This window comes from Sciurus carolinensis, chromosome 7, assembly GCF_902686445.1.
Source record: "Sciurus carolinensis chromosome 7, mSciCar1.2, whole genome shotgun sequence".
NCBI lineage: Eukaryota > Metazoa > Chordata > Mammalia > Rodentia > Sciuridae > Sciurus > Sciurus carolinensis.
In genome coordinates, this window is record NC_062219.1 from 26774256 (window position 1) to 26795873 (window position 21618).

At 39.2% G+C, this 21618-nt stretch overlaps 1 protein-coding gene across 5 annotated transcripts in view; it reads left to right on the plus strand.

The window, feature by feature from the left end:
* Nhsl1 (NHS like 1) overlaps positions 1–21618 on the plus strand; it is a 234890-nt gene that overhangs the window by 197910 nt on the left and 15362 nt on the right. For all 5 annotated transcript variants that reach the window (XM_047557101.1, XM_047557103.1, XM_047557102.1 and 2 more), the window contains exon 4: positions 18370–18559. In XM_047557101.1, coding sequence (XP_047413057.1) covers positions 18370–18559 — 190 coding nt within the window. The remainder of the gene's footprint in view (positions 1–18369; positions 18560–21618) is intronic.

The window sequence follows — 21618 nt, forward strand, 5'->3', positions numbered from 1 at the left end:
CCAACAGTGCCACACTGAGGTTCAAACTCCCAACACATGGACCCTCAGGGGACAAACTACATCCAAACCATAGCCTACTGAGTATACAGCAGAAGCCACTCTGTCACAAATTGTCAGTGTTTTGAACATGCATGAAATATCAGCAGTGCTTTTACTTGATGTTTTTGCACTATCCAGTCTGCTTAATGATGCTGTTGTACATTTGAGTTCCTGTTCTCATACCTTCCTTAGGATGTGTGTTCTCAGTACTAAATGCACATGAAATGAAATTTTTGAACATTTTTATTTATACAATTTTATTTTTTTTGTATACCATAGATGAATACCGGAATTACTTAAATAAAATGAGATTTGATAGGTTTGGTTTTGAAACCATTTTTAATTAATCTAAACATTTTCATTGGAGTTACATCAATACATAAATACCATATTGGCTGGAGAACATTCTTCAAGATTTTTTTGTTGTTGTTGTCAAATAGGCAACTTCTGACAACAAAGTATAATCATAGTTGGTCAAAAAATGCGAAATTACTACCCAAAGTTTTGATTTTCACATGGCTATTGGACCCAGATTATTTTTTAGTCACATTTTTTAAATTAATATTATTTTAACTGATAATTCATAACTGCATACATGTTATGTGATATAAGGTGATATTTTGATATAGGTATACAGCATGAAATGATTGAACAAGCTTATCCATCACTCTCTTAAACTGTCTTATTTTTATAGTAAAGCATTTGAAATTTACTCCCTTAGTTATTTTGAAATATACATTTTTATTAACTGTGGTCACCTTGCTGTGCAATAGATATCAGCTTATTCCTCCTATGTACCTAAAACTTTTTACCCTTAGATCAATAGCTCTCCATTTCCTCCTTCCCTACCAATTTTTTTTTTTTTTTTTTTGCACCAGAGATTGAACCCAGGGGCACTTTTCTACTGAACTACATAACCAGTCCTTTTTATTTTTATTTTGAGGCAGGGCTTTACTAAGTTGCTTAGGGCCTTGCTAAGTTGCCGAGGCTGGCCTCAAACTTTGGATCCTGGTGCCTCATTTGGATCCATGCTCCACCACGCCTGATTACAGGTATGCACCACTGCATCTGGCCCCACCCAGGTTTTATCACAGAATATTTTTCCTATTTCTTTAAAGGTATTCACATATTAGTCCTTTTGCTAAAATGTATGAAGATGGTCGCTTACTTTAGTGGGATAAGCCATTTCAAAATTGATCTGATCTTTAATTTCAAAACTTATTTTTCACTTGTTTTCATGAGTAAGGAAAATGAAAACCAGAAGGTGAATTGGATAGTGAAATTTATGTTTTTCCAGATAGACCTCAGCCTTACATTGCTGCTCAGGGGAGGAGGAGAAGTTTATGGTGGAGGCCCAGTGAGCCAGAGGTCATGTCTGGGTGCAGATGGTTGCACAAATTGTGAGCATCTAAGAGTGTGGGCTCCCCTGGCGGCAAACTGGCATTAGCATGGCAACAGCCTAAGACCTGCTGATTAAAAATGGAAACTTGGCTGCTAAATTCTCACATAGCTACTTACTCACCATGATGCTTATCTTAATGGAAGTTCAGCTTCTGTGGGAAACTTTCTGTGGGCATTTACTATGGACTCCTGACTCCAAGCAGCCCTTCTCCAAATGCACAGGGCAGAGTGTGGACGATTCAATGCCCCAGAGAAAACAAAGTTCCCATCATGTTTGAAAATGAGTTGCTAGATAATGATCACACATAAAGGAATGTATGATATGACATTCCAGCAAGCACTGTGCGTAGTGTAATTTGGTAGCACAGGCATCATTCGGCCAGGAACCAGAAAGTGAGACCTTCAGCAGATCTCCTTGGGCCCACATGTCCTTCTTTTTGTGAACTGAAGTCAGAGCAGCGTGGAGCCTCCTGGCGTGTGTGGGAGAAGAGCTGTGTTCTGGGCTTCCTGCAGGGGGTCCCTGAGTCGCCAGCTGGAGTGCAGCTTCTATACTCACTCCTGTATGTGGCCTTTCATGAAAGCACAGAGCCACTGTCAAATCTAGGCTTCAATTTGTGTTAGTTTTGTGATTTTCAAAATTCAGGCTAATGCTTGTTTCTGGTTCAAAGAATTTTGAAGTCCTCAGAATATATTGCTAGTGGTATTTAAGGGGAACATTTTTTTTTTCTTTTCGAGTACATTGAACCAAATTGAAGCAAGTTAGAATTTTTTTAAAAGATTAGGTCTAAATGTTTTCCCAAGGCAATTTCTGTTACGAAATTTGCTTCAGAATCAAATAAGGATCAATTTAACATGTGTTACCATATATTAACTTGTATTAACTTCTATATTAACTACTTCAGTTTCTTTATTCCATGGGGCATCAAAAAACCCATTTGCCATCCCCTTATTACATACCCATTTTGATGCTCTTAGAGCACAGTCTCCATCTTTTTGTTTACTCATCATTATTGGGTTAATCGAAATGTTCTCTGCCAGAAAATATGCTTTTTTCCCTTGACTATATGACGTTACTAAAGCTTAGTGCTGCTTTCAGTGACAAAGGCTTTGAAATCAGAATGGAAATGAAACACTGAAACTCTTGTGCTTTCTTGTCACTTCAACAGCTTCTCTTCTTAACTTGGAGGGTTTCACTCTGAGTCTCCTTACCTTACTTTGTACATGACTGGCTGTTTAGTTGGTTCATGCATTCAATAGTCATTCAAGGAGGAATTACTCCTAAGCAAATATTTTTCCTGCCTCAGAAGTCTTTATTAGTCTTTGTGATCCTGGCCACCATTCACTAGGTGACATGATGCACCAGTGCCTCTAGATTGTACAGCCATCAGTGGGACTTCTTCATCTCTCCTCAATGATTTCAGAGAGAGTTCCTTTAAGAATTAGAATTAGAGGGCTGGGGTTGTAGCTCAGTGGTGGCATGCTCGCCTAGCACGTGTGAGGCCCTGGATTGGATCCTCAGCACCACATACAAGTAAAATGAGGGTATTGTGTCCACCTACTACTAAAAATATATATTAAAAAAAAAAAAAAAAGAAGGGCTAGGGAGATAGCTCAGTCGGTAGAGTGCTTGCCTTGCAAGCACAAGGCCCTGGGTTCGATCCCCAGCACCACAAAAAAAAAAAAAAAAAAAAAGAATAAGAATTAGAATTAGAATTCATTTGTAAAACAAGGATTTATTGAGCAAGGACTATTGGCCAGGGACAATTCCAGGTGTTGGAGATTAACAGTGAAATGAACAGAAGATATCCCTGCTCTTAATGGAGCTTCGATGGCAAGGAGAAGCACTGAGTGTAGAGAAGTGACTCAGTTGTGTTGGAAAGTGATACGCGCTCTGTAGTAAAATAAATCAGATGGAGAGGAGGCTGCAATTTTAAATTAAGAGAAGAGGCATTACTTAGCCCAAAGAGGTGATTGGGATTAAAAGAATGAGCCATCCTGAACCTTTCAGGAAGAGGAAGCAGCCAGTGCAGTGAAGGCCCCGTATTGTAAAATGCAAAGATAGAGAAGATATCTGTGTTGTTTTCTTAAGGAATTTACAGGGAGGACTAAGTAGGATAAAAAATTTTATATATAACATGTCCAATAAGTGTTGGCATTTAGTAATAGATCAAAGAGAAATTTTCTGACTTGGGCTATTGCAATAGCCAAGAGATAACTGAGGACTTAGATCCAAAGAGTGAATGGCATGGAAGGGGTGAGTTGAGAGTCGGTGGCATTCTAGGGGGTGGGAGATAAATTTCAATTTTCAACTCTGCTTCCTTGCTATGTTTCTGTGAGTGTATCACACATTGTTCAAGGCACTAAGTTCTGTGTCTAGAAAGTTCAGAGTGGATGGGATTGCTCTCTCTGAGGTCATTTTGAACAGACCATTCATTCACTCACTCAGTAAATATTTATTTAGCACTTCCAATATGGCATCTTGTTCTAGGTCCAAAGGACCCATCAGGTGAACAAAACATAGTCCCTGCCATCAAAGGGGTAGCCATGGGGAACCAACGATATCATACAGTAAAGGCAAGGTGATGGTACACATTGTGAGGATGAATGAAACAATGGTCAGGAGAAGTTCTAGAGTGACAGGGCTGCCATCTTAGATTGAGGGGTCCAAGGGGTACTTTCTGACAGTGTCGTTAGAACAGAGCATGAGTTGAGGCATGAAAGCAGCCCTCATGAATACCCTGGGAAGACTTTCCTAGGAAGAAAAGAGTTAAGTGCAAAGGCCTGGAGAGTGCAATGTGTTTATCCTGCGAGAGGACCAGCCAGAGTCCTGAGCAGCCATGCAGTGAGCAGGCGCAATAGAGGTAATGAAGACTGGGGGAGAGAACCCAGAGGCAGACCATGCAGCACCTAATTGGCTATGGTAAAAAACTTTGGATTTATTGGTTCTGGGTGGGATGGGAAGTCGCCAGAACAGTTGCGCAGGGATGTGACACAATCTGATTTGCTATTGAATGCAATTTGGCTACTGTCTGAAGATTAGACATTAAAGAGCTAAAGATAGCAAAGGGACAAAACAATAGGCTGTTGCAGTCTTCCAGGCAAGAGATGGCCCATGGTGGCTGGGACCAGGTGGTCATGGGAGAGATTCCAGATTTTTTTCAAAAGTGCATCCTATAGGATTTGATAAAGTTATGAGAAAAAGTCAAGAATGACACCATCTATTTTTTCCAACTTAATTCCTCTAGAATCTCATTTTGAAAATTATTCGATTCCTCCACCCCCAAGAAATTCTAATCCACTGATCTTACCCTTGCCATACTCAGTCTTCAGTTTCTGTCATGTGACCCACTATCATGTTCACATTCGACTCTTCTGGTCCCTTTAAGACCTTCTGCCACCTGCATGGCAAAATCTATCCAGTGTGACTTGGGTTTCTTCCTGTTCTGTGCTACAGCCTGATTAGCTAAACCAGGCTGAAGGAAAGCACCAAGTCACATTAGCTCCCTTGCTATTAATGAATGGCCCAAAACCCCCAGTGCTGCCCAGCGACTCTACTACGCCGACTCAGTTCATTCTTCTCCTCTCTCCAGTTCTATTTCACACCTTCTCAAATTTCCAAATGCTGCTTTTACTGCTTCACTCTCAGATACACTCCATGATACTTGCTGCATCAGGAAAGCACAGGCAATCAGAAGGCATGTCTTTTCACAGCCAAACCGATCAAACTGCTTGCATCTATTCCCATCTGTACTCTCTTTCCTGCCAGTGCAGTGGGTGAACCGAACTCACTTCTTTTCTTCCCTGTTGCATCCCAAGTGCCCAGATCAGTGCTGGCATATAGTAGGCACTCAGTATTTTTCCAGTGAAATGAGTAAGGTTAATAACTTCTCAAGGACTTCATGCTTCAAATCGGCCTCATCAATTTTCTTTCTAGATGGCATCGTTACTATCATCATGCAAACATGCCGTGCTTTCTTTCATCTTGAAGAAATTCTTTTTTGACCTTTCATCCCCCTCCAATTTCTACCACATTTTTCATTTCCTCTTTATAATAAAATGTCTCCAAAGAACTGTCTAGACTTGCCGACTCTGCTGCTTTTCCTTACAATCTCTTTTGAAGCCCCTCCAAACAATCTTTTTTATCCTCAGCACAGTACTGAAATTACTCTTCAGCCCACCAGTCACCTCCATGTTGCCAAATCATGGTTAGGTCTCAGGACCCATGTTACTCAACCTCTCAGTGGCCGTGGACAGCATGTATTCTTCTAGTCTTCTAAGGATACGTTCTTCACTTGGTTTCCTTGGCACCTACCCACTGCTGGGTCTCCATCTCCCTCACTAGGCATGGCCTCCAATCCCTTGCTGGATGTTCCTTTTCTTCCAAATATCTAAATGTTGGTTTAACACTGGGGCTCAAGTCTTGCATCTCTGCTCCTTTCTATCAGATTCACACACGTGGGTGATTTTATTGAGTCCAGTGATTTTAAATTCCATGCATTGAAGTCTCCTAAATGTCTACGGTTCATCCAGACTCATGCATTCTCCTGCTTACTGTCCATCTCCACTCACATATCTTACAGGTATCTCAAACTTGTCCAACTCCAAATATGCATTTCTCATATCATGCTTGCAAACAAACACCTCCCCCCCACTGATCATAGTTTTCTCCACTTCAGTAAACTGCACCATTCTACATGTTGCTTAAGTACAAAACATTGGGCACATTCTTGTTTTCTTTTATTTGTCTCACACTTTCAACGAACTCTAGGATTACCACTTTTTGAATCACCTTCAAAACTTCAATTCAGGCATTCTGCAATGCCTATGTTAAGGTGTATGTCCATGAGACTAGGTGACTGAGGCAGGTTGGAAGTAAGGTTAGAAGGGATCAGAGCAGGTCAGAGGTGGAGAAGCTTTATGGACCCTGAGTTCACCAGGAGTGGTAATGGGAGGAATGGCCAGGAGAGACTGCAGGACTATCACAGAGGGGCACTGGTAAATCAAGGAGTCTGATAAGTCACATGGCTATTAGAATAGTACTAGCACATTTAAAAAAATTTTTTTATAGTTGTAGATACACACAGTACCTTTATTTTATTTATTTATTTCTATGTGGTGCTGAGGATCAAACCCAGTGCCTCACACGTGCTAGGCAAGCGCTCTCCCATGGAGCCACAACCCCAGCCCCACTAGCTCACTTTTAAAGCACAGCATTTTGTAATTAAGAGCAAACATTGTATATGTCATCCTTTGTTAGATATAGAAGAACTTTGAAAAGGATTTATAATTTATGTAATGTATCAAATCTGACCCAAGAGGAGAAAAAGTAGTTTATTAGACCAATTATTTTTTAAAATTATTAAAAATTTGCATCAATTACAAAAAAGGCAAGATTGTTTTACAGGGTTGTGGGTAGGGAGGTGTCCTACTAGAGATTTTAAAGAGTAGGTAAGTTCAATCCAATGCTTGAAACTGTTCAGGGCGGGGGTGGGAGAGAAGGAGAAAGAGAGGCAGTTCTTGTTTTTTTAAATATACATTTTTTTTTAGTTATACATGACAGTAGATTGTGTTTTGATGTATCATACATACATGCAATACAACTTCCTATTCTTGGGGTTGTACATGATATGCAGTTACGTTGGTCATGTATTCATATATGAACATAGGAAACTTATGTTTGATTGAGAGACAGTTCTCTTTTTTTTATCATGTACATGCTATTATTTTTTAATTTATTTTTAATTTATTTTTATTGTAAACAAATGGGATACATGTTGTTTCTGTTTGTACATGGAGTAACAGCATACCATTGTGTAATCATACATTTACATAGGGTAATGATGTTTGATTCATTCTGTTATTTTTTCCTTCCCCCACACCCCTCCAACCCCTCTTTTCCCACTATACAGTCCCTTCTTCCTCCATTCTTGCACCCCTCGCACCCCCGACAGTTCTCTTTAATGAATTAAACACTGAAGCCAAAACCCAACAGAGACTGTAGAAAATTAACTGCTTGGCCTCATCCATGAATATTGGCATTGTACATCATAAATAAAATATTAGGAAACATAATCTAGCATCTCACTAAAAGAAAGATACTACTAAGTCAGCCTGGGTTTATTATCACAGTAGTGCAAGGATGTTCACTATTAGGTAATGTTGTCATCTATTAATCATATTAACAGGTCTGAGGAGAAAATCATATAATTAAAACTCTAGATATTGACAAGGTATTTGGTTTTCTTTAATAGCCATTCTTGATTTAAAAAGAAAACAATAATATTGGAACAAGTGGATATTTCCATAACTTAAAATTTATCTGCCTTGTCCCCAAATCCAACAAAATTTGAAATGGGCTGTGTTCATTCAAATGAGTTATAAGACAAGGACAGTCACTGTCATTACTACTTAACACTGTGAAACTTGACAATCTGGTTTGAAAAAGTGCAGAATCAGATGTGCAAAAATGAGAAAGATTGAGGTTATTTTCCCATTCTTTGTACACTGTAAGTTTGTATGTTTGATAAATCTAGGAAAACAAAAGTCCAAAACTATTGTAAATAACAGAATCCGTGATATAATAAGGTATACAATTCATACACAGGAAAGAATAACTCATGACAAAGTCACAATAGAAGACGTAATAGAAAAATCTATTTAAAGTTGCTGTAACAGACAAAAGAATGGGGTAAATTTAATAAGAAAAGTTTGAGATTTTTATGAAACAAACGTTAAAATACTATGGAAGAAAACAAATAAGGCTTGAATAATGAAAAGGTAGACGTGTGCGGAGATCAGAGGAGTCATGTGGAAAAGCTGCGGATTCTGCTCAGGTTAATTTGTCAAATTAACATCATACCCATAAAAAGGCACTTGGGTTTGTTCCATCTTATTTTGGTTTGGGTTGCTTTGTGGGGAGGGAGAGAGGCTGATATGAGTTCTTAGCTAGAACATCTGGAGAGCAGAAGAGCTGTCTTACTCACGTGTGAAAGGCAGAGTCCTCCAGTGTAGACAGAACAGAAGATCATGATGTAGAAACAGATCGTATCTTCAGGGGATTTAGGGTCCCATCAGGCTGGCACTTGAAGTCAGGGGAGGATCCAGTAAGTGTATAAAGGTCTTCAAAGCAGCATGGTATGATTCTTTTCATGTTAAGTTCCAAACCTGTAACTGTGATTCAAATTCTTAAAGTTGCTCTAGCAGTTGGGATCATTTTAAATAGAGTGTGTAGAAATCTCTTTGAAGAATTCTTTCTATTTCCCAGATAGGCCTTGGGGTTGGGGTGTGGTGAGAACGATAGATGGTGGAGAAGGACGTGTGAGATCACAAGTGCTGAGGCTAGGGATGATTGGAGGTCACAGAGGGGTGTGTGATGAGGAACATCAATGTGCACTGGACAGATAGTGAGCAAGACGTGTGTTAGGTGCTTAGGATGGGAGCTCTCTGCAACAAGGAGAGTGGCTAAGAAGGCAAAGGTTAAGAACATGTACATTAGAAAAGAGAACTTAGGGGACTACTGCTCTGGTTATTTATTCTAGTTAATTGTTCTAGAATAATTATCCTAGTTATCCTAATGCAAAACCTGTCCCAAGAAGGAGTACACAATCTGTTTATGGTATAAAGAAAGGTATTTTGCTAATGGCATCTACATGTATCCTTGATATTAAAAGTGTGAATGTAGCCTAGTGTGGTGGCGCACACCTATAATCCCAGCAGCTCGGGAGGCTGAGGCAGGAGGATCTCGAGTTCAAAGCCAGCCTTAGCAATTTAGCGAGGCCCTACGCAACTCAGTGAGACCCTGTCTCTAAATGAAATATACAAAAGGACTTGGGGTATGGTTCAGTGGTTGAGTGCCCCTGGGTTTAATCCCTGGTACCAAAAAAAAAAAAAATGTTAATGTAACTTAGCAAGAAAAAAATCATATATTGTATAAACTGCATTAACTAAAAGTAAATAAGTAAATAAATGGAAGAAGAACCAATAGGGTAGAGGAAAGGGACCAGGGGAGGGAGGAGAAGAGAGAAGGGAATAATACTGGGAATCAAAATGGAGAAAACTTTTGTATGTATATATGAATATGTCAAAATGAACCTCACTGTTATGTATAACTATAATGCACTAAAAGTTTTTAGTTGTTCAAATTATTTCCAGTCATTTATATTATGTGTGTCATCTGAATAGTAAACATGCAGTTTGATAAAATGCTGTTGGCAAAGGAATTTAGAAATTCCAGACAATACCTTTTGATTCAACTGTAAAATCAAAGAATAAGTCATTGTTTTTTGTTCTAGTCTTGACTCTTCCCAACCCCACTTTGGTTTTAGTATAGACCAGGTCCTTCCAAAGAGGTTTTTCAGGTATTTGAAGGGAGTCTGGTTATAGGTGCCAAAGTGCTAGGCATGAGACGATAGGGAATTTCTCTCGCAGTCCTTGTGGTGCGCTCGCAGATTCTGGGAAGCAGTCACAGAGGCCCCATTGTCTAAGGGAAAGGATGTCAGTCATGAGTTACTCAACCTTTTGTGAAAAATTCACCCCCAAAGAGATGAATTAGACTGGAATTTTGGCAATAAATGCTTGGCTTTGATAGTAGTGATAGAAACTGAAATTTTCTTTTCTATTTCCTGTTATTCTTTGAACTGGCACCTCTGGGCCTGTTTTAGGCTTCATTGAAGGAGATAATTTTATCCGAAGGCGGACTTTGAAGAGGAGGGCTGGGGCCTTGCTACGGTCCTGAGAGCACAGGTTGGGGGCAGCTTCCCGGTGGCTTTGCTTCCCCCGTCGCTTTGCTTCCCCACGGGAGCTTCAAGTTCCTTAGTGGTGAAGAGACAGAAGCCACATGTGGTTGACTCAGGACAGCCTGGGTTTGCAGCTGCCATCCTGTGTAATTATTAATAGCACCCCCTTTCTCTCTCTAAGGTGTTGGTTTTGATAATATTCCCATGGCCACCTCTCCTACCTGGGAGGGAAATCAGGAGGTTGAAGGGAATCAATGTTTGTAAAACCCATAGCGCGGTGCCTGGCACAGGGTCTATACTCAGATGACCATGATCAGTTATTAAACCACTTGGCTTTCCAAACCAGACGTCAAAGAAAATGACTCAATAAATAGACAATGTCTGTTTTTATGAAAATTTGGCCACTATCCCAATCGCCCTGCCTGTTATTCCACCCACAGTTTCCTGCGTAAAGCAATGAATTTTCGAGGTTTCAACAGCTACTAAAAACTCTCTGATTTTTGTGGCTTCACAGGTCATCTAAGAGAAGTCTACTCAGCGGTCAGACTGTTACTAACTTTGTAATAGAACACTTTAGAACGTTTTCAGAACTTTTCACAAATCATATCTCCTGTTCCACAAGAATCCCCTGTGAGATAGTTATGTTAGTGGTTGTTACCGTTGTTTTGATGATCTGAACAGTGAGGCTCAGAAATATGAAATTACTTTCCCAAAATTACATTGGGGCGGGAGGGTATGCATGCAGGGTCTCTTGGATTTCTATTTCTTTTTAGTGCACCATGTTCATTAAATCAAAAGTGAGATTACTAAATTACCCAAGTGCTTCTCATTTATTATGCTGCTTTTGTCATGTCTCATTCCATCTTTGACTTAGCTGGCATTCATTCATTCTGTATCTCCCTCCCAAACAAACAAACAGGTAGGTACTGCTTAGTTTCAGTATACAGACACAGTCCTGATCTGGGTATTTTACAGTCTACAAATGCTGATTCTAAATATTATCATTGGTTACTGAGTCTGTGTGAGTAGTTTCAGGACACAGGTATTGATGCTGGCTGTTTGTGCTCACTCCTCTGCAATGTATGACACCTTATTACTCAGTACCATTGCAGATAAGGACAAGAAAATTGGGCTTGGTCACTTGCAGGCCTTTGTGCACACACACACAAAGGCAGGTATGTCCAGTGACTTCTTGCAGTTCCTCTTGGACACATGCCAGTACACTGTAAACATGCCCTATTTGTATCTACCTTCTCTTCTGACTGGGAGCACTTTTGAGCTCTGTGCTTCTAATACGGAGCTGAGCACCTGGTACATGGGAAGACTCAGGTGCCAGAGAGTGTGCTCAGTGCTCAGCTGCCACGCAGGAGAGCTTCAGTTGTGCCTATAACATGAATGAGGAAACGGCATGTTAGAGATTAGGTCCCTTGCTTAAAATCATAATGGTTTTAAAATATTGAAAGAAGTCTTCTCTTTCACAATAGCTTTGTTATGGTGTAAGTTACCTAAATAAGCTATTCATAACTAAAGTGTTCAACTTTATAAATTTTGTCATGTGTATTCACATGAGATCATCACCCCACAATCAAGGTAGTGAACACATCCATCACCCCAAAAGCAAAACCAGAATTTGAATCCAGATCTGTGACTCCAAAGCCCCTGGTTTCCCTCCAGTTGTAGATATATAAGGGAATAGAGCCCTTTTTTCCAGTCCTCTCCTCCTGGTACTCTAATGGGAAATTTGAATTCTTGAGGAAACACAAAGGATAAGGGTGGATCAACAAACAAGGTACAAGGTACAAGGTGCAGCAGTGGAATGTATCCCCAGCGAAGTGAATGAATTATTAGCTCACACAACTACATGAATGTGTCTTAGAAACCTAATGGTACATCGGAAACACCACAGAGAGAGGTTTGCTCGTTTTATAAATCTAAAAACAAATGTCTACCATTTAAATATTCATACAAACACATACACACATATAACAAGAGTAAAGAAGTGATCAATGCAAAATTTGGGCTAGGGGTCACCTCTGGAGACTGGAAGACACACAGGATGTGGGAGGGGCATGCAGGTAAATGCAGGTATTAGCAATATTTTAGGTCGTGGTTTGGATAGTGAGTTCTTGAATATTTACTATGGGGTGTGTGTGTGTGTGTGTGTGTGTGTGTGTGTGTGTGTGTGTATTTTGCTTAAAATGATTAAAAATAGGAAATTTCTATATTGGTATAAACAGTTGTATTCTAATGAAGTATTTTCATTATTGTGAGGAAAAATCACTAATATGGGGTAGTTAAAAATCCAAGATGTTTTCATTCAGTATACACCAACAAAGTTTAGAGCTCTTGATAAAGCATCTAAGTTTGTAGTCAGGGGAAAGAAGGAGTAATTGAAGTTCTCTAATAACGTGCATGTGGAAGTCACCCGTTGACCATCCTGGAATTGCTTGATGAGCTCTGACCTGTCCTGCTGTGTGGATCACTTCCTACCACCCCCACTTTTTCTGCTGTTATTGGCAGTAGGGTGGGGTAAAGAATACAGGAAGAACAGAATTAAGTTAGGGTTGCATGCCTAAACATACTACGAGTAGAAACTAAAAAAGTTGTAGAAGTTTTAGCAACTTACAGACTTTCTAGGATCTTAAAAACCAAGAGTCAACACAAGAGAGGTTTAATATTGGGAAGAAAAACACCAAATACTAGGTGTCTTTCTTCCAAAAAGAGCTGGGATGTGTTTTGGTGTCTTAAATAATGTGCAATATAATTTCTTCTGTTCTCCTTCTACTTTCATGTAATAACTGCTAAATAAAAGCTAGTTTTAGCTCTGACTATATTTTGGTTTTCTAGTTTTTAAAAAAGCAAAGCAAGTTTAAAAAAAAAAATCTGGCTCATCTGTGCTTCACAATTAAGCCTACTTTTGTGTCACTCACTCTGCCAAAGAAACCACATTTCAGGCCCCGCTGGCCATCTGGTGGGAGCTTGTCTGATTTCCAGGCAGGACCTGATGGTCTCTGAAATGCAGGTCTTGTGGCATCCAAAAGCCAAAAACGTACTACTGGTGTTGCCAGTGTTGCCCTTTGTAAATTTGACACAAGAAATTGTGGTTTCTTGGGTTTCATGTGTGACCGTCCATTCCTTCCAGAACCAGAGCATGGCATAGTGAGGAACATTATTGACCCACAGGTAGATCTAAAAACTGCATTTAAATTCTGTCAAGCTTAATATTTTTAAAAAAAGAATAAGAAAAATAAATGGAGTCATCCTATGTCAAGGGATTCATTAGCATGGAGCACATGAAAACCGCATGGGTCATTCTGTTCTCTACGCCAGGAGATCGGGGTACGCAGAACATGCAGCTGGTAGTTAGTGGGGTCGGGAGAATGGCACTACTGCTGTTCACTCCATCTGCTGCCACACTGTTGCCCTTTATAGATTTTTTCTTAAAGGTTCTGTTCTTATTTGGAGATATGAAAGGAGATTTTCTTTATAGACCAGAGGACCTGGTAATTTATTTCAAATATTGCCAGGTAATTGTTGTACCTGGTTTCACAGCAGAGATTTGTGGGGAGATCTGGGTTCTAATCTGAGCTTCCCATTTGTGAACTTGCCACACATGAAGTTAACTTTCCTTCTCTTGAGCCTCCACTTCCTTCTTTATCAAACGAGATCAATGTCCACGATCCAGGGCAAGGCTTAGAGCAGTTACTGAATGGTGACCTTTGCAAAGCTAAAATTCTGAAATTTCTATGCAATTCTAATTTAAAGCCTCGTGAAACTAAGAGTCTCTTGGGAGATACAAATAGGATAAACAAAATAAATGTACACTAATGATATGTACTGAAGAGAAAAAAGTAGGGAAGGGGAATCTAAGCTATTGGGAAGAAGCTGAATTGAATATACAAGTCAGACCTCAACAAGGAGAGAACTCTTGAGTAAACACCTGAAGAAAAAGAAGTAGCATATTACCTGGGTGGATATCTAAGGGAAGAACATTTCAGGTGAGTGTGGGAATGTGGGGGGGGGGGCAAGTGCAAAGGCCCTGAGGCAGAAATGTACATGGCATGTATAAGGAACAGCACGGAGGGTGGTGGGGGTCAAGTAGGAGGAGTAGGAGGAGATGTGGTCAGAGATATAACAGTGAATCAGTTGACAGATCAGGTACAGTCTTGTAGGTCATAGAAAAGGCTGCAGCACTTGAACAGAGGAGCAACATGATCTGACTTATGTTACTAAAAGACGCTATCTGCTGTGTTGAGACTGGGTGGTTGGAAGGAGAGGAATACCAGAAGGTGGTCAACACGGCGGAGTATGGAGACCAGATGAGAGTCCTGTGGAGTGATCCAAAGCCCTCCCACATTGTGCTAGTCATCTTTCCATCATTCTAACAAATATATGATATAATAAACTTGTAAAAGAAAGTGTTTTTTTTTTTTTTTTTTTTTTTTTTTTTAAGCTCACAGTTTTAGAGTTTTCAGTCCATGACTGGTTGACCCTGTTGCTTTGGGCCTGTGTTGATGCAGAAGCCAGTGGTAAGCAAAACCACTCTGCACTTCACGGTCAGCAAGTGAAAAGGAAAGAACAGAGGAAGGGGCTGGGATGCCCTTTTGAGGACACCTGCCCCCCAGTGACCTGAAAACCTCCCCCAAGGCCCTACCCCCTAAAGATCCCGTCATCTTCCAATAGCACGAGGCTGGAGAGCAAGCCTCTAACACAGGGACCTTTGGCAGCCACTGCATCTTGCTGGAGTTACTATATTATGTTCTGCCATTAAGATGCAGCAGGTTCACCATTTGACCCAGCTATCCCACTCCTCGGCCTATACCCAAAAGGCTTAAAATCAGCATACTACAGAGATACAGCCACATCAATGTTCATAGCTGCTCAATTCACAATTGCCAGACTGTGGAACCAACCTAGATGTCCTTCAGTTGATGAATGGATAAAGAAACTGTGGTATATATATACAATGGAATATTACTCAGCTATAAAGAATAATAAAATTATGGCATTTGCAGGCAAATGGATGAAATTGGAGAATATCATACTAAGTGAGATAAGCCAATCTCAAAAAACCAAAAGACGAATGATCTCGCTGATAAGCGGATGATGACACATAATAGGGGGTGGGAGGGGGGCAAGAATGGAGGAAGGAGGGACTGTATAGAGGGAAAAGAGGAGTGGGAGGGGTGGGGGGAAGGGAAAAATAACAGAATGAATCAAACACCATTACCCTATGTAAATATATGATTACGCAAATGGTATGCTGTTACTCCATGTACAAACAGAAACAACATGTATCCCATTTGTTTACAATAAAAATAAATTTAAAAAAAAAAAGATGCAGCAGGTTTCCCCTGTGCCCCTCACATTTGTCAACAGCAGGCGGAATGGGAGCAGTACCATTCTGATAGCCACCCACCCTGGCTTTTTCCTTAGTAGGTGGTGGTATTATAGAACAATCGCATTTGCGCATACCTCTATCTGAGCCCTGCCTCTCTGATACGTTTTCTTGCAAGAGAAGGGAGCACTTCGTACAATGGATTCTCTCTATCAGTCATCATAGTGAAGCAATCCCTGGTGGTTGTCCCCTGGCAACCAAGACTACAGGAAAGTGCTGTTTCATTGTGAAAAAGTTATCAATTCTGACATTATCCACCAGTGAAAAGCAAAGTAGGTCAGTGGGCTGGTGAGCACCATCGATGTGCTTGCAAACCGCTGAGGGTGGTGTTCCTGCACCTCCCGTGGTGAAGAGGAGCCCTTGCCATAGGAGGCTGCTCTGTTCACCAGCCTGGAGCTTTGCTTTTCCTTCTAAGCCTTTTTGGTTGGGATTGGCTTCTTACGGCCTTCAGAATTTATGATTTTTTCAAGTTGCCTGAAAAGTTATTTCTATGTGCATTTATCAGAAAATTAGAGTAACCTTCTAACTTACTAGATTGAGATTCAACCTCAGAGACAAGGGACTTTTATACAAACTGCCATGAAATTCTCAAATAAAAAATCATCATAATTTGTGTGTGTGTGTGTCTGCATTTTACAGGTAGAGAATATGTATCGTTAGTCAAGAGTGTCACAACTATAAAAAGGCTGAGGTAATCAATTTATATCAGAGTGCCTAACTAGTGCCTCAAAAATCCCTTTGATTATCTTACAAGGATCTGTGCGAGTCGTAGCCATTTTAACCAGAATCTGATCAGACATGCATGAATTGGGTGCGATTTAGTGTCATAAGAAGACATCAGTGGCCAGGTGTGGTGGCGCATGCCTGTAACCCTAGCGGCTCAAGAAACTGAGGCAGGATGATTGCAAGTTCAAAGCCAGCCTCAGCAAAAGTGAGGCACTCAGCGACTTAGTGAGACCCTGTCTCTAAATAAAATACCAAATAGAGCTGAAGATGTGGCTTAGTGGTCGAGTGCCCTCGAGTTCAATACCCGGTACCCAAAAGAAAAAAAAAGTCATCAGTGACACGCGCAGTTTATAAATTGAATATATTTGTCACTTTAATTACAAACATAATTTCACAGTTTCCCTAAGGAAAGGAAACTGCATGATCATTTTCTATGCTTTATATAATAAAAATATCAAACCAAAAGTAGATTGAGCTATCTCATGTTTTTATTTCCACAGTGCTTTTATCATTGTTAGTCTCCCTGCTATAAAACGGGTACTTATTAATGCATGCATTTTGCTTTTCTAAAGTCACCACCCTTTTGTCCATTATATTTAATAGTGATAACACTTCGGCCTTCATCAGCTCGTTAAGTCCTCAGAGTGCCTCTGTGGATGAAGAAGGTAGGCAGTGCCACCCCAGTTTACAGCAAAGGAAACGGTTTTGGAATAGGCTTTTTGGATTCTTGGTGTAGGGCCCTACCCCTGTAATCCTTTTCAAATTCGTGGTGCTCTATCAGTAGTAGAGTTATAATACAGGTATTTCCCATCAAGATAAATTCAGTAGTAATAGGTAGTTAATGACAGTTGTGTTTGAGATTTCTAATTGATGCATTTTTGCATATTTCTTCCCTGTGTCTTCTTAGAAACATGCATTAAATCCAGAAGACATCAAAATGTGCCTTTTAAAGGCAGATAAATCTATACGAACCTAAATCACAGAAGAGAACAGATAACAGGTAGTATATTCCCCTTAGAGAAAGTTCAAGTACAGGCTGAACACAGCTGTGGTGTTAGGAGACTGGAGAACAGTTACCCTTGTCTGGAGAGAGTGGCTGGGAGTTGGGTAGACTGATCTGGGGTGCTGGGTACCCTGATGTTCCCTCTGTGAAGCTTTTCTGGCTTCTTATTCTTCAGTAAGATTGTATTTAAATGCCATATTTCCATAAGTGGTAGTTCAGTTTAAGTGCTTTAGATTTGAAGAACAGTTCGTATACATTTACGTATATCATAAATTGCCATTTCCTCACAAAAGTCAATTACCTTTTTTGTTGTTCTTAAGCACTTTGCATTTATTTCGAGTTCATCTTGTCACAGAACCAGCTGCCACTAGCCACGGCGAAGTCCCTCACAAAATGCTTGCCAATACAAGTTTCTTGTTTACACTTTCTAAGGTGCTGTGGGAAGAAAGGTATTGAAGAAGGGCTGTTGAGTGAGGATGTTAATCTGTATCAAAACAGACACTGCTAGAAATGCTTTCATGGAATTCTGATAAGGCTCAGAAGTAGGGCTTTCGTCAGCTTCTTATAATCCAACAATTTCACACTGATTTTTTCCCCACATAGATGGTTTCAGAAGAGTACACGGAGTTGAACGACAATAGCTCTACCATTTTTTAAATGTTCTTTGAGGTCAGAGCCTAAAGAAAATCAGATTGAGGCTAGAAATTACTCCGAGCAAATCTAAATTTTCATGCAAATGAACACCAATGACCACAGTCATGATGTTCTCTAGGCTTCTGAGCTTTCTGTCCACAGCAAAAACAGGGAAAACTAGAAAAACATAAAGGATTTTGTGGGTCAGCAAAACCCTTTGCAGCCCTCACCATTTACAGACCAAGGCCAGGGTGAATCATATATTATGGGTCATGTTCAAGAGGATATAGTTTTCTTGCAAATTATTGCTTCTGTGAAATGTACTCAATTCTTTGGCTTTCTTTAAATCAGTCTAATTTTTAAAACTAAAATGCATTTTTACAAAATGTTCCTGCCAGCTATTTACACATTGTGATTTCTTGTTTTCTCTGCAGTGTTCTCTTTCTTCATCAGAAGAAAGACTTATTGGCATCAGAAGACCTAAGACGCCAACCTCAGGTGACTTGTCTGACCTTAATACTCAGACCAACTGGACCAGGTCACTGCCATTGCCAACACCAGAAGAGAAGATGCGCCAGCAAGCCCAAACAGTCCAGGCTGATGTGGTGCCCATTAACATAACTGGTACGCTTTGCAGGGTAGACAAATTGAGACTGTCCTTGGGAGAATGTCTGTGGATTTTTGTTTCCTATATAATCTCAGCATTTCACTTTTACACCAAAGGGAAGAGCTGTGGTCTGGCTTCCTGCTCTTTGTTGGATGAAGGGAATATTAAAACTACATATTTGTGTGCATGCAAAATATCTGTTGTCTATTAGGTCAGATGCCTTTGTCACCAGAAGTTGGCATCAAAGAAATGGATGGTTCAGCCATTCCTCTAAAGCATGGCTTTAAATTAAATTAAATAACTTTTTAAATTAAATGGCTTTTTATTAAGATTTTGGTTGCATAGGACCATCTTCTAAATGTGGTCCTGGGTAAGATGGAAAATGGATATTCCTTCCTAGTTCCTCTTGAAGTGTTTCTTTAAGTAATATTTATAGAAGTGAAGAAATAATTATTTTGTGATGTTTCTGATAGATTTTCTTGTTACCTTTTTGTTTTCTCAAGTAGAAAAAGGGAAAAATTCTCAAAATAATAATATTGAATGAATTAGTTACTATAATATATACAATAAAATATTTCAATATGGCGATGAAAGTATATTCTGATTTTTTTATATAATTTGAATTCCACAATCTTCAAGTAAAAATTCATTCCTACTGTATAAACTGTTTTTACAGTATGTTACATTAAGTTGGGATATGAATATTAATTGCCAAATCAGAAATTGAGCCATTAATCATTTCTGATAATTAAGGTGATAAATAATGAGGTACATCAAGCTTAAAGATGATCTTTCACAAATTTTCTATAGCTGCAGGAGGAATTGGTCAGTGGTTTGGAGAAGATATAAAATCCAAAGTAGGCACATTAAGAGTTAATAGGACTGGAGCATGCTTAACATGCACAAGGCCCTGGGTATGAGCCCTAGCATTCCCCTCCCCCCCAAAAAAAGTGTGTTATATAGAAATAGATGACCAGCAGTCCTAGCAGCCGTCATTGATAATCAGTCCACACAAAGCATGGCCTATCGGCCCTAAAAACAATTTGGGGACCAAAATGGATAATTTTTCATTGACAATTAGTTTGAAAACCCATAACTCTGCTGTCTTCTGAGGCCACTACTCTTTGGAAGCTTTTTCCCGTGACTTGGTGAGCTTGTAGGAACTGACAACATTTTGATAATATTTGAAGCTTTAAAAAAAAAAAGCACTGCAGGATATCCCAAAATTACATTTAAAACTCTTATTTTGAATTCCATGGGAATTTAATTGAAAGAGTGCATGAATGATTTTCAATCCCATGTCCATTTTTCACACTTTACTTATACCTTAAAGAAACAGCGTGTCTTAATCTGTTTTCTTTGTAAAGAGCACTTGTTGATCTTCACAATGTGTTTCTCCTCCACCTAGCTCACACCTTTCAAAGATTATTTGTATAAGTAGTTTTGTTGTAGAGTGAAAGAAAAAAGTATAGTGTTTACTGCTTGGTGAAGTACATGGGCGCATATTTTCTATTAGAAAAAGAATGACATTATTTGATTGATTAAATACAGCAGAAATGCAATTATATATGATTAAATGCCTCAAATAACATTTGAGATAAGAAGATTGTTCTATGAAATATGATAATCCTTAATAGAATTAGGGTGAAATGCATTATCTTGAGATTAGGGGGTTTAAAATAGAATAACTAGCCTTTCAGGAGTAAAGAATTATTTGCAATGAAATACATTGTCACAACAGAAGATGGTGTCATATCTTTGAGTTTTAATTCTCTCCTGCTTGATGACTAAATGTATATGAATTACATTGCATTTGAAAGAAGACCTTTAAGTGCCACCCAGGAAAGGTGAATGACAGTTAAAAAAAAAAAAAATTGAGCAGTTTGTGTTATGTCAAAATGTAATTTACTTTTAATTGAGTGATGGATATTTTACAGAAATGTCAAAATTAAATACAATACTTCATTACATACTGTCTGATCTATATTCTGGACCTGTGTATTCACATACACAGCTACATTTCTTAAAGGACTTGCTTCTGGTCTAAAGAAGCTATAAAATTTTTCAAGATTTCACTTTGGTTGAACTGATACAGTGTATACAGCTTCCTGTGGTTTAAATTATATATTTCTAAAGTCCTAGAAGATTTCTAAGATAAATATGTAACTTCTTGTAGGGAATTATTGTGTGCTCCTTAATTTGAGAGAGCATTGATCCTTTAGTCTGATTTTCAGTAAGACTCAGCAGGAAGAAAAAATGGCCATAAATACATTGTTTCAAATCCAAAGGGAAGCCCATTAGATCCACGGGTACAGAACATCAGCACAGTAGGATACTGGCTTGAAATATGATTTAATCCCTTTATTTTTAGTCCTGTGGGGACTTGACCTGTTGTGAAAGTTGAGGAGAAAAAAAAAAGTATTTAAGATTAAAAAGAATATATATTCCACAATCTGCCATGTGGGATAACAACTCTTCCACCTAAGCGTGGGAAGATAAGTAGAGTGGATAAACATACTTAAGCAGTTTACAAACTGCTGTGGTACTTTGTGCTGCCTAAGTTTATTTCTAAATAGTAACCATAAATAACCAAATGCCATTTTTCCGTGAAAAGGAGTGATTCAATTCAACAGATGTTTGTTGAATAACTACTTTGTGCCAGGCATTAGGTCATAGTCATAAGGGATGGTAAGGTTTATGACTCATGGTCTCTATTCTCAAGAAATGTGTAGTCTAGCAGGTGAGATCATCTTTTTAGGTCACAACTCAAGGTGGAGAGTAAATGCCTTTAATGGTGTATGTTGTAGATGAACATCCTCATATGTTTGTTTCTTCATTTTCCTTGAAGCTTGGGTGGTTTTATCTTTTGTTTTTGTCTTAGAAGCAAAACGAGACTAAATGTAACTTTCTGTTAATGTTTTGCCATTCTTAATGTCTTGGTACAAGAGATTTTTTTTTTTTTCTGCTGCTGCAGAGAACTAATGAACCACTGAAGTCACGACTGGCTCCTTTAAGCCTCATTTGTGCTCTTGCACATAAGTGACCCATTCATCACAGCAGTAGTACCTTCTGGCGT